Source organism: Filicampus tigris, chromosome 11 (genome assembly GCF_054856515.1).
Source record: "Filicampus tigris isolate MCC_2025a chromosome 11, RoL_Ftig_1.0, whole genome shotgun sequence".
NCBI lineage: Eukaryota > Metazoa > Chordata > Actinopteri > Syngnathiformes > Syngnathidae > Filicampus > Filicampus tigris.
This window is the reverse complement of record NC_141227.1, coordinates 7283136-7298090: the sequence shown is the minus strand read 5'-3', so window position 1 is coordinate 7298090 and position 14955 is coordinate 7283136. Positions and strand designations below refer to the sequence as shown.

Here is a 14955-nt window from a genome sequence, read left to right as displayed (position 1 = left end):
AACCGGGACCACGTGAGTCGATTAGGTATGCAGGATGGAACGCAGTGACGGTAAGGCGATGCCCAGCTCTGAAAATAAGCATCTTGAGTTGAGTTTAATGAGCACTGAGAATGAGTGCCATAAATACAGCCATCTTTGCAGTGCCACCCTCGTGTCTCTGATGTTTGTTTGGCTACCAACTCTCATCATCCCTGGAGGACAGCAAGTCTGGCCATGGAGTGACATCCCCCTGTGTCTCCCAAACACATAACAAACAGGTTTTCAAAGGCTGCACTGCTACTTGTGAAGCTTGAAGCTTGTTGATGAATTTACCTCGTGTGACGAGAGAGACTGAGAAAGGTTCTGGGACGCTATCGTGTAACTAGCTGCTTTTAGCATAGTTTGGAGAAAAAAAAGCATCTACCGGTGTTTAAGGTAAATACAAGTTTTTAAAAAGGCATCTGTGTGACTTCTTTCTTTGCAAATATCCTATTTTATAACGTGAAGACCCGCAGCCATTAATACGGAGCAGCCGATGTATGTACAAATTTGTTTTTATGTCTCTATTTAAATGTTGCGGCTTTAAAATCAGGAGTGTTTTGTAGTCCGGAAATTACGGTCGTTTTTTCCGTGCAATTTCTAAAAATTTGCTCCGTGGCAAAGTGTTGTTTTCATCAACAATGACGATGATTAAATTATTTCGTTAACGTCCCTTTTTTTCCTGGCGATAATGATGATGACGAGCTAAGTGTGGCTCTTTGATGACTAAAATATGATGTGACGTATTTGAGTTTTCGTTGACGAGATGAGACTGGATGAAATTGTTAGCATGTGGTCTGTCAGACATTCAAAATGTATGACCGGAATCATTCGGATTTTAGAATGTCGGTGCTAAGTTTCGATTCCTCGATAGCCGCACGGAAGAAGCACGGAAAAAGTAGGACTGGTTGAAAATAAAATGTGTGCGCGTGACGTGCAACCCCTCCTGCTGCTGAAGCTGCATCGCAAGTGCATGGCAGCTCTCCCCACTGGATGCTGAGCCACTCTGCTTGCTTGAGTCGACCAGCGCGGGTGTGGCGACCCAAGACGTTCTCCGCGCCCTTCCCACAGATCTCCACAGCTGTGAAGGCTGCTGAGACCCTATGACGGCAGCAGTCGTCCTTCGCGGGGTTGGTGATCCCCAGCCCGACGAGCTCATTCGGTCGACGCCTAGCCATAGAACTGATGCAATGTGGCTCCGGACCTATAGTGTGAATTGGCTAAGTATGTCTAATGCCAACATTGAGCCAACAGGTTCAACACACAAATGCACGTATCCAGCTAATATTTAGCATATAGCATACACAGCTGGAGCATATACACATACATAACATATGATTACATAGACTGCTTATTAGATTAGATACATTTTTCTTGCTTGCCCTTAAAATGCACTGTTGTGTTTTTACTATATATATATATATATATATATATATATATATATATATATTCTTTCTAAAGTAATATATTAGATTAGCCCATCAATTGGTGTTCAATAGCATGCTTTCAGTAACAGCTGTCTTCTCAGAAATAAAGCTATTGTGAAATAATAATAAATAAGAAATAAGAATAAGAAATAATTAAAAAAATATAAAAATAAATATTGTTTAAAAACAACCCTTTGAGTAATTCCTAGTAAAGTTCACACACAAAAAAAGTTTATGAAATTAAAGAACAGAGAAATTCATGCGATTTGTCCAAAGATAAATCCCTTTTTTTTGCGTTAAGAATCGGAATCGAGAATGGTTACGAACCGGAATCGAATCAAAGAACCATAATCTGACTCATCCAAATTTAAATAATGCCCAAGCAGAAAGAACAACACAATGCATTGTAGACAGCGGTAATGGTAAATGTGGCCACAAACTAGGTGGAAATAAACACAACAATTGCCAAAGAAAATACTTTGCTTCTCTGCTTATTTTGCAGTAATGTGCATTAATTCCACTGTTACTACTTTATCTGTGTGTAATGCATAATCCATAGTTGATCAGAAAGTCTTTGCTATAGGGTGGAAACCCTGTATGTCTATTTGTAATTTGTCTATTTGTATGTCTATGCTCCTAAAACTAGACTAAAACCTTTTTGAGTATTTGTTAACTAAAACTAGACTAAGACCTTTTTTTTTTTTTTTTTTTTTTTTAGTTTCTGTCGACTAAAACTATCATAAATAGGAATGACTAAAATGTGACTAAAACAAATACCTGTAACAATTTTTGCCCAAAAGACTAAGACTGAATCTAAAATGCCTCCCAAAAACAAAACTGCAGTGACACCCCCTACAAATGTTTAACAAAGCAGCCATGGCTGAATCTTTCAACAAGATCTACAAAAAATTGGAGGCAAATGTAACAGCCCAAGACCTAATTTTCTGTTACATTTTACCTCATCTTTGGCCTTTTATACAGGTATTATTTTATCAAACCAGTGTTGTGTGATGTAGTTCACTCTAATGTGTCAGTACCCCCAATGTGCCCATAACTGCTCGCAGCTGTAGTTTTTTATTGATTATTTTCCCCTAAATCCTTACAGATCGAGCTACATTTAATAATGTCAAACACAGCATTGTAGAAGCAACCGACACTTTGTTTCGATTAATTTCCATTGTTAGTCACTTCATTCACCATTTCGCTTGAGCATTAAACCCTCCTGTGAAATTAATGTTACACTTCCTCAGGGTGAAATCGAGGCCATGAATGCAAAAATGGTATCAGATTTAGATCTGTTACCTTCAGGCAAAGTTCTCTATACAATATGATCGTCTGGCATTAGCAAGTGTTTAATCATCTGTCATCTGCTGCCTGATAAGGAAAGCTTTTAATTGCAAAATCTGAGCGCTACTGATGCTTGAATCACAGCAACTAAACAGTGAGGGCTAACAATTGTGTGCAGGAACAACGCTAATCCCCAGCAGCTCCCTCTCTACTGTGTCCTTGCGCTTTCCCTTTGCCCTGTCATCCACTTTCCTACATAACACTGTGCTATTTTCTCTTCCATCCTGTTCAATCTCCACCTCTGTCGCTGGTCTAACCTTTACAGCACTCCATCTTCCTCCTTTCTCCTCCCCCTGCCTCTCCCTTTCACAATATGTCTCTTATCACACAGGAGACATCCCGAAAATTCAATTATAATCAAGGTGCTTGTCTGGGTCGTTGGTACTTGGGTTGGAGGGACATGGGATTTGGGTGATTCTGAGAAGGTAAATAGGGAATGTGGTTAGAGATGGTAGTGGTTGGCAGCATTACCAGCCTGTCACTGCTTCTGAGTGGAACAGTTCCCTTAGGAGTTCCCATCCCCCACCAAAAGAAAGCCATTTACACTCCTGTCAGCAAGATAAGTGTAAATGAGAATAAGCATTAAGATGTTAAAAGCACCTGACCTCTTCAACCTCAAAATCAATACGGCACATGGCTTACATATGTTAATGTTTTAATATATGCAAAATGATTGGACACTCTAATCTGTGCATGTGAAAAACCGCACAGTGTAATAAAAACAAAAACTTGCAACACAAAGGGAAGTGATATTTGAGTGAGAAAGCAATAATCTAATATGAGTCAAACATGCCCTGAAGCATACTATAACAAATATTATTGATAACCATCAACAATGATCCCAAAAATGACAATAATAATGTTCACAAAACACAAATTACCTGAAAATATGGTGATATACTAAACAACATGAGGTGGAGCAGATTTTTGATAAGATTGGCAACAATTGTTTTTCTTGCTATGCCATTAGATGCTGTCAAGATTGGAGGGACAGAGAGGTAGATCAGCAGAAATAGGTTTGATAATGGGCATGGGGGAGGTGGTGATTGGAGAATAGGGGGGGCAGGAGGAGAAATTGATTTGTCTCCAGCCGCTAAGTCGTATTGCATGAGCATGTCTGACAGGGACCATTACAGTCAATCACCACGGATCAACATGGATGCAGTGCTGCATGATCCAAACGCTTGCCCCTGGACAAATGATCTCATTCACAAGCAGTGCATGGTGGTAGCGACTACAAGTTCCGTATTTATATGCCGAATCATGAAGGTATTGGCGGATTTGCTTTGTAAGAAGAAGGCTGTTTAGAGGTAGTGAATGAGATTGTCTTTTTGTGGCTCTTCAGAAACACAGACATAGAATCTGTCTTCAGTCATGTCAGCTAGGACAAAGAACATTTCTTCCAAAATGTTCATTGAAGATTATAGTTAAAGGCATCACATCATCAACACAAAGAATTATTCAAAATCAGGTAACAAGGTAGTTAATAGGCAAAGCCTGTACGTAGGACAGTAATGCGGTCACATAAATAACAGGAAAACACAGAAGACAACACAGAGAAGGAGCAATGCTTGCTTCAGGTTCACAAAAGAGCATTTGCGTGTGAAATCATTGCTAAAATAGTGAACAACAGTGGGCTGTGGGTGCTATAGAACGCGCACATGTGATATAAATGGAATTAACCTGAGAATTGTTTCCAATATTTTATTTAACGCATTTAGCTGGAGTGCACAGTAGAATGCAGTTCAGGTCTAAGCCGTGACAAACTACAACTACAATACTAAAGGTATTAAATAAATACTTCTGAACATGTCAATCAATATTGAGGGTTATTATATCTGTCAAGACAGATATTCAGATATTTGCACTATTCGGTCTGTGTATATACCGTTCACTGCAACAACAATATATACAGGACATGCAGAAATGTTATCTGATATGTTTGACAAAGCTAACAGGAATTGAGCAGGTCAAAAGGATAAATACATTTGACATAAAGCTCTTGACACTGTCATGCACCGGGGTGATTGAGTTAATTACTCATCGCTGTAGAGTAACATCACAGCAGAGCGTTGCAAGTGAAGTCCTTCATCATTCCTCTTCCTCTTGACATTCATATGACTTCTACTTGTTTTACCATAAGTAAAGCCAGGGAATAAGAATTTATAAATAAAAATGAGATTTCAGACAATTCGTAATGTACTGTCTGGAATATTATTCCTTGTTTTGGAGACCCCTTTTTATTACCCACCATTTTTAGAAAAAAAAAAGACCTGTTATTTAGTAACACATATCAACTGGATCAACTGGACTATAGCGGATGACCGTGGTGGTTGTAAGTCACATACGTGCAAGTTACAAGTAAATCTCAACTCAAGTCCCAAGTCACTGTGGGAAAATAAATACAAATAAATAAAAAAAAATCAAGTCAAGTCAAGTCACCAAAGCCACCAAAGTATAGGCATACAAACATATAATTGCAGGCATGATAATTATTTACAAAAATGTCGTTCTTAATATCAGAATTGGATAATTCTGTGTCCAAAAAGCACAGAGGTTATACAGCTGCATATCTGGCCATGAAAATGATCATAACCTGCTCAATACTGCATTACAGTAGATGTCACACTAATAGCGCTATAAACCTCTCTGCACATTTTCTACAAGTGACGTTTAAATAAATAAATAAACGGGAGCTATTTGTCTTAAAGTTTAATTTACATGTAGTCTATAAATATAAATAATCAAGTGTAGAAAGAAACAGTGTAATATATTTATCTCACTCCCCCATGTGTGCAAATGTTCAAAGTGTTTAACACTGTTTAAAATGTTATTTTCCTATCAAGCATATCCGATATTTTGAATTAATAACACATTTGTTAACATTTGAAAGTCTTTTGTCGAGTTTAATTTTGCTGCTTTTGCTGTTTTTAGATTTTTGTTGAGGAATCCTTTCGGTACCGGGATCAACGTATTTTATACAAGTGTAGTATTGAAGTCAAAATTTTGGTATCATGACAACACTACTAGAAACATTTCAACAGTTCCAAAAAGCTGGCACAGGGGTGTGTTCACCACTTTGTTACTTCACCTTTCATTTTAATAACACTTCATAAGTGTTTGGGAACTATGTAATCTAATTACTGAAGCTTTGTGTATTAAATTCTTTCCCGTTCATTCTTGATGTACAACTTCCGTTGCTCAACACTCCGGTGTTTCCGTTGTCTTATTTTGCACTTCATAATGCACCACACATTTTCAGTTGGAGACGGTCTGAACTGCTGGCAGGCCAGTCTATATTACTCACACTCTATTACTACAAAGCCACATTGTTGTAACGTGCAAAATGTGGCTTGGTATTGTCTAGCTGAAATAAGCAGAGGTGGGCTTTAACTAAATTTTGCAGGTCCGTCATTCGCCATACGTCAGCAACCAGCGTACCCGTCCGCCATTTGTCAGTCCATCATTTTACGTGACAAACTCAACTGTAATTGTCAGTCCGCCATCCAGTCCGTTAGTTAAGTCCATCAGTTTGTCCGTCAGAGGTCCGTTGGTCCGGAAGTAGCCGCTCAAATAAACATCCGAAAACGTCTGAAAACGCGGATAGTGATAATTACACAGACGGATGATAACCCAACTCGTCATTCGTCAGTCCGTCATTTTTATAAGCTGCTCCAAAACCTGTGTGTACCTTTCAGCATTAATGGTGGCTTCACTGATGTGCAAGTTACCCATGCCATGGGCACTCATACATCATACCAGCACAGATGCTGACTTTTGAACTTTGTGTTTATCACAAGCCAGATGGTACTTTTCCTTGCACGGAGGACACGACATCCATGATTTCCAAAAACAATCTGAAATGTGGACTCACAGCACACTTTTGTCACTTTGCATGAGTATATTTCAGATGAGCTGGAGCACAACGAAGCCAGCAACATTTCTGGGCGATGTTGATATTTGGCTTTCGCCTCACATGGTCGAATTTTAACATTCATTTGTAGCTGTAGCGTCAAACTGGGTTCACTAAGAGTGGTTTGCTGAAGCCCATGTGGCAATATCCATTACACAATGATGTCAGTTTTTAATGCAGTGCCGCCTGAGGGCTCGAAGGTCACAGCCATTCAGTGTTGGTTTTTGGCCTTGCTGCTTATGTGCACAGAATTCTCCAGATTATATGAATCTTTTGATGATGTTATTACACCGTTGTTCACAAAGTGGTGAAACGCGCCTCATCCTTGCTTGTGAACAGCCCTTCTGAGATGCTCCTTTTATACCCAATCATGACACTCACCTGTTTCCAATTAACCCATTCATCTGTGAAATGTTTCAAACAGGTGTTTTTTGAGCATTCATCAACTTTCACAGTCTGTTGCTGCCCCTGTCACAGCTTTTTTGGAATGTGTTGGATGCATTGCAGGTATGAAATTCAAAATGAGAGAATATTTGTCAAAAAAAAAAAAAAAGACACCTCTTTGTTTTTGTGTGAATTTACAGGTGTATCTTTGCTGCAGATATTGGACCCTTTCCACTTTGTGGGGGGCATTCCAAATTCGAGGCACAACTATAAACAAACAGGCAATTTATTACAGTGAAAACATGCAAGACATATCATGAATAGTAAAATAGTAGCACAGACAAATACATGGATACGAACACAAGCAACACCAAGCAGTCAAGATTCAAGAGAGAATATATGTACCTCAACAGTGGCTGTTTAGGGGGCCTAGGCTGGTCACCATCTTGGCTCTGTAGAGGCTTCTTAGTCACCTGCTTATAAATGTTCCTAGCTGTCACCCCGAGCCACAGCATGGTTGCTAAAGACGAATAGTGCAACACGAGCCCGACCTGAAATGGTAAAAGATGGAAAATCACTACAATTACTTGACTTGTCTTGACTTGTCGGAACCTTTGGTTGTACATTCTGCACAATGTCTGTCTGGGACAAAAGTTAATGCCTTTAACACATACAATTCAAAGACGAAAAGTGAAGGAAGAGCAGCTCTTATGAATATCAATGTCATGCCAAGGGTGTCTCTTTGACTGCTTTCCTTCTCGACCTTAACGTTCTGTGTCCTTCACTCAAGAGACTATCGAGCACAACAGAGTAAAGGGTTGAGTGCAAGTGCAAGGTTGTTGATAGTATTTTGGTGCAGTTTAACATTTGGATACTGAGCAGCTCCTTATCAGTTACGCTAGAGGACATCAGGGGTGCAGCCAGAATAACAAATTAGAATATAAATGATAGTCACGTTGGCAACTATCTTGTGAAAAGCATGCACTGTAATGCATACCTGCACTCTCCTTCTTGTTTGAATATTCATAAATCACATTTGAATGGGAGAATTGATCTAACTTTGTCAAAAGGCTTTGACAGTTCCTAACAATAGAGTTAAAAGTGGAGAGGGTATGAAGATGAGGGGGAAATATTTTAAGGCACAAAGCCTTTTTTCCCCCATACCCAATCAGTGTGGGCTGTAGCAACCTGAGATGTTCAATCAAACGGCTACTCTCCTGTCTTTTGTGTAGACCCACGGACCAGAGCTAGTTGAAACAAGTCCTGGTTCTAATTGGATGTATCCTTGAGTATGTTATGGAGCGCAGTAGACGGCTAGTGTGTCAATCAGTGTGGTGGAGTATACACAATTCTATGCTTCATTAGTGCCAAGAAAAGAGAGAAATGTGGGCTTGTGGGTATTTTTAGCTAAGTCCAAAAAATGAAGGTAACACGAACATAATTTACTGGTTTCTGCGCTCGTATGAATGTTGACCCTCGGGCGGTGAAGACACTTGCAAAATTACCAAACAAAATTCTAACTCAGACAGTTTTTGCGTCTTTCGGGGATTCACAAGGTATTAGTGAAGTAACATTTCCAGCATTCTTTGTTGTAGTTATAATTGACACTTGTGACTGTTTACTCATACATTTTATAAAAGTCACATGATTATAATGGTGGATAAATTCTCGTGAATTACATTTTGCTTTAGCTTTACTATGTTTCCAGTGGTGGGTACTCATTTTGCAATATTTCATGATTTTGTTGAAAAATTTAATTTTTGTGTTCATTGACAAATCCCAGTTGAAATTAACAGGCCACGTATGTTATTTTCTATTAATATATGGTATATTGATTCAGAAAGAAAAAAACAAACATTTTTTTCAACAAATTGTGGCATGTACTATGCATTTATGTTGAACCCTGTAATCTTATTATTCAATTCTCTGAGTTAAAATGCGCCTCAACATCAATCCTAAAAGCCTTTATAGTTCTTTACAACGGAAAAGAGGACAAGAATGTCAAGTAAAGGAGAACTAGTACAAATAATGTAGCTAAATACCAGCAGTAACAAGAGACTCCCTGTTTAGTTAATAACTAATGAGAAACCAGCAAACTAGTGTGATTCGTATTACCCTATACACTGTATATTTAATGAATAACAGAAAATGATCTATGGTCTGGAAAATTCTGTGATTTTACTATTTTCATCTGAGAAGTTGAAGCCAATCTGAGCAGCAAATCTTGAGCAAATATTAAATATTGAAGGCAATAACTGCCTCACTGAGCAGCACATTGATCACAAAGTCAACAAAGGATGAGCTGGAAACAGCCAACAGGAATCTCATTAATTTTTTTCCCACTAAAGAGCACCAGACTGGCAAATGTAGGCTCCCTACTCACACTGTTAGAGGTTTTTAATGGCTTGTTTACTGACCTTTTTGACCGCTTTCCTTATGCTAGACCTCACTTGTTGCAGCAATGCAATAATTTTCTTATCTTTCAGGTACTTTTGCATTTCAGATGAGGTGACATTACACAGAAATGCAAAAACATGCCATATTAGCAGTACAGTAAAAGAGCTATCCTCATTCTCACATAAACAACAATTAGTCAAACAGTGAAAATTTCCAACTCTTCTCAAGGATATATTTTTATTCAAACCCATAGGAAAGCAGACAACGTACTTGGATCTAGGAACCTTGTGAACTGTAAGTTAACATTCACCTGACAAGTACAATGTGCTACCTGCATCATGCAGAGAAGGAAACTTCCACTGCCTTGTGGCAACATCTCCTTAGAGAATAGGCTTCAGGAGTCAACCTCAAGGACAAATCTGGAGCGGGGATCTCATAAGCAGTTTGTGGTTGTATGCAATCCTGGTCTGGCAACTCCTGCGATGTTGATAGTTTCAAACTTTATTGGCCTGCTGTTCTGCTTGGACCAACCATTGCTGTGGGTGGGGGTCCTGCTAACTCGGCAACAGTTGGTCCTCCATAGCCCCCCTGCCCTGGGCTGTGCCTGGAGAGGACACACCAGCATATCTTCACAGTGTCAAAACAACACAGGAAGCAACAGTCTACCAGTTATAAGCCACAATGCTTTATTGGCATCAAGTGTGGCGCCAGGGGTTGCTTCCTACGGTGGGAGAGATGCTCACATTTTAAACATTAACATTTTAAAATGAACTTGTTTTTATGAGAAAGGAATGACTTTTTGTCTTTATCCTACCATGAATCTGTACGGGTCAGTTTTGACCTTAGCACCACAGATGTCACTATTGTTAATTATTTTAAATGTAAAAATAAATGAATTAAATAATTTTGAGAGTAGGATTACTCTAATATTAGTTTAAGATGTGGATAATATAATTACTCATTTTATCACTATAGGAAACATAATTACTGAATTTAACCAGTTTTTGTAATGAACACGAGTGGTACATTGTAAGATAACATTTTTGTGGAGAAAAAAAATACAATTTGAAAACATTGTTTCCATGGATATGAATACATACTAAGTTAGCTACAAGTTGAAAAACAATATTGAATGATAACTAGTGTTTTAGGAATTTTCAGGCTCAGTAAAATAATGGGTCAAATTTGAAACTAAAGGCGTGGGCAACTTTCTAACACATTACAAAGGTTAAACAGTTTAGAACAATCGAACATAAAAACCATTAAACATTTTTACACACTACTGATATTTCTATTTATATGCAGGAGTTTACAAAAGCCTTGGGGAGCCAAATGTTTTGTTGTTTATTAGTATAGCCTTGGGGGAGTATAAAATCTCATAATATTTAAAGTTTGACATCCCAACCATTAGAATGAAAGATGGAAGGCTAGTGATACAGTAAGTGACCAGATAGACCACTGATTGTAATTAAATAAAATAGCAAAGTGATTCACCACCGTAATTTTTCGTGTTATATATCAGCTTTCATAAATTGACAGAAAGCTAACATTATTACGATAGTTTTAGATAATATGCTCATCCACAGCAGTGAACACCTTTACCTCCTGGATGATTTCAACTCCAGAGTGGGTGCTGACCACTGCTCCTGGCCTTCCTGCATGGTTTCCTTTGGAGTTGGCAAGGCTCTGCTCTTACCATGGCCTCTGTATGACCAACACCTCCTTCCAGATGAAGCCACAACACAGAGTGTCCTGGCGGCATCCTCGCTCCAAACACTGGCATCGGCTTGATAAGATCATCACCAAGCATCAAGCATGTGCTACTCACCTGCACCAACCACAGCACAGACTGTGACACGGACCTTTCACTGGTATGCTGGAAGATCTGCCTGATACAAAAGCAACTCCACTGCTCCAAGCTGCAAAGGAAGCCGCGCGTCACACCACCAAGAAGCAACACAAATCAATGCTTGAAGAATTTTCCATCTCTGCAGACCACCCACACAGCACAGCCTCGGAAACCTGGACACATCTGTGCAAGAGCATCCAAACATCAGCTCTCAAAGAAAGACCACCCGGAGCTGCGACTGTTTTGATGCCAGGTCCATGGAGATGACCACAGTCACTGAAGCAAAACAGCTGAATACAAGCTACAAACACTCATCAAGTTAGAAGACCCTCCAAGCACTAAGAACAGCTTGGAGCAAGGTGCAACAGACAGCAAGATGTGTCAGTGATTATTGGCAGAAGCTCAGTCATGACATACAGACTGCAGCAGCAACAGTCAAAATCAGAGGCATGCACAAGTGCATCAAGAAAGTTCTCGGACCAACCCAGAGCAAGACAGCACCCCTTAAATCCATCACTGGGGAAGCGATCAGTGACAATGGGAAACAAAGAGACAAGAGATGGGTCGAACACTACTCAGAACTCGACTCCAAAGAGAACAGTGTTGTTACCCAAGTACTTGATGCCATCGAACCTCTACCCATCATTCATCAAAATAAATTTGATTTGATGAAGGACCTAAAGTAGATGCCGAAACAACGCTGGAAGAACTCAGCAGGCTATTGACAGCCCAGTCTCCGGAAAGCCCCTGGGACTGACGGCATTCCCTCAGACCTCATCAAGTGCTGCAAATCTACCATCCTGCAGCCACTACATGACACCCTTTGTCAGTGCTGGAGTGAGGGCGGTATCCCAGAAGACATGAAAGATGCCAAGATTGTCACGCTGTACAAGAACATAGACAGAGATAGAGTCGTGCTTGTGCATCTCCAACAGTTGACTGAACATGTATAACCTGAGTCACAGTGTGGTTGTTGAGCAAAACGCTACAGTGGACATAATCTTCTCCCTCCACCAACTCTAGGAGAAGTGCAAGGAACAACAGAATTCCCTCTACATCGCCTTTAGACTTTGACCCGGTTACCCGGGACAGGCTGTTCAACATCCTCCTGAAGATTGGATACCCCCCAAAACTACATAGTATGATCGGATCCTTACACAACGACATGAAGGCAACCATCCAGTACAACAGCAGCATGTCCGACTCCTTTGACATCAAAAGCGGCATGAAACAAGACTGTGTCCTTGCTCCAACCTCGTTTTGGCATCCTTTTCTCCCTCCTCCTGAAACATGTGTTTGGAACATCGAACAAAGGAGTGTACATGCACACAAGATCAGACGGCAATTTGTACAACATTGGAAAGACTCAGCAAAAACCAAGATCCACAAAACCATCATCTGATACATGCTCTTCACAGAGGATGCAGCTGTCAGGAAATTCTTCTCCATTTGTCTCTATACTCAATACTCATAATCTCTATACGCAATTCCGGCCCTGGAGGGCCGGTATCCTGCCTGTTTTCCATCTCTCCCTGCTGGAACCTGATTCAAATGATCATATATTCAGCAAGGTCTGCAGAAGCTGGATAACAATCCTGATCATTTCAATCAGGTGGGTTGCACCAGAGTGACATAGAAAACATGCAGGATACCGGCCCTCGAGGGCCGGAATTGCCCACCCCTGCTCTATACGCACTGTGGTGTAGGGATGTTATACTGATTCGACACCCCAGTCAGCTGATCCTAAAAATTTTTGCTATTGGTTCCATTGGAATACAGAAGAAGCATGAAAGACATCATTTCGGCATTAATCATGATCACTTCAATTTTCTGACCAATCACACAATATTAGAAGAAAAATGTAAAAAAAACTAAACAAACAAATAAAGAAACAAAAAACCAAGATGCTAGAATTTAAAAAATCAGGGGTACAAGAAAAATAACAATCATGTTCTTTCAGTTCTGAGAGCAAGAACACATTTTTCTGCTCTTGCATAGCATATATAGCCTTGAATTTTTAATAGGAGTACTAAGCAGTGTCTACGGGTTGTCAGAAAAGGTCTGGGACTGGCATCACAAAAGTTATATTTCAAACCTCAACTCCAAGTTTTCCCCTTCAGTTTGGGCCAGACTATCAACCAGCACATCTATAAAGAGATCCTGTGGCATTTGCTTTGTTCAGTATGTGAGAAGTCAGCAGAAGAAAACTCGTGGCTGCTTTATCATGACAGCACGTATGCTCACAACGCCCTGAGCATCCGACAATTAGTAGCTGAAAAGAACATCGCAGTGCTGGAGCAACCGCCCCTACTCATCCGACCTAGCTCTGTGTGATTCTATTGTCCTCTTTCCCCAGCTCCAGGAAGTCATCTGTGAGATCCATTTTGACGATGTGGATGACAACGAGATGGCCAAGAAGACTGAGCTGTGAAAGATCATTCCAGGAGTGCATGAAGCAAGGCAGAGAAGGATGGAAACGTGCGTTAGACTCCTGGGCGATGACTTTGAGGAGGAAACCATGTAGTCTGGATTTGAAACATATCTTGTGACAAAAGCCTGGAACCTTTATGGCACAACTCATACAACAGCAGTGACAACCTTATTAAATTATTTTCAATGAGCATGTCATAATGCCAGACCCTGGAATCTTTCTTAACTTTGTTCTCAAGACTTATTAATTGTACTGTGTTTGTTTTGCAATATTTTTAATGACAACTAACCATCATGCTGGGAATATCTTCCATTTGCAGAACACTCCAATCCCAATCACTGCAGATGCTGAATATCTCGTTGTTTTCTTCACCAGTCCCATCTGATTTCATTGCGCATTTTAATGATGAGAACCGCTTAATAACAACTTTAATCAGTCAAATGTAGGTCATATTCATAGAAAAGTTAGCAGATTTTTAATTGCTTATTTAACTTTGCTCACACTCACTGAACCACCCTTTAATATTTAATCAAAATTTTGGTTGAAGGCCAGCATGGGATATAACAACAAGAAAACTTAAATAGTGCTTCAGTGCTTAGTACAAGGAAACAGAAAAACTCGCAGCTTGTGACAACTCAATGATGTGATTCCTGTTCGAATAACAGAGACAAATGGAGATTAGATTTAGGTGCGTAAAAAATGAAATGCCACAAATAGGCATAGTGGTAGGAAGTTGATGAAAGAATGGCGTACCATGCAGATACATGGCAGAGAGATGCTGGTAGTGCATACTTGAAATGCCGCAGGAGCTTCAAAATAAACTTTTGAATGCCTTTTGAGTTCTCTCTGTTGGAGGAGGAGCATGTATAACCTCAGGAGTGGGGCAGAGAAGATGTATGATGACTATGCATAAAGGGGAGGTAGTGTAATTGTGGGAAATGAAGAGAACCTAGCAAGCACAGCATATACAAATATGTTGATTGTAATATGCTCAACCTCATCTATAAAATGGAGAGGATCATAACAGGATTAAACACTGATGTGACACATTCAAAAACAATAGGACATTTCAAATTCACACAGCAAAAACTCCATCAATACAGTAAACGTTAATGACTACAAAGATCGAAACAGTGTGGGCTGCCTAACAATCTATAAAAGCTTGTATACAAGAAAAATGATGGGGGAC

At 39.8% G+C, this 14955-nt stretch overlaps 1 protein-coding gene across 2 annotated transcripts in view; it reads right to left on the bottom strand.

The window, feature by feature from the left end:
• Nucleotides 1-14955, bottom strand: part of adgra1b (adhesion G protein-coupled receptor A1b) — a 206699-nt gene that overhangs the window by 5675 nt on the left and 186069 nt on the right. For both annotated transcript variants that reach the window (XM_086045684.1, XM_086045686.1), the window contains exon 17: nt 7495-7640. In XM_086045684.1, the coding sequence (XP_085901810.1) occupies nt 7495-7640 (146 nt within the window). The remainder of the gene's footprint in view (nt 1-7494; nt 7641-14955) is intronic.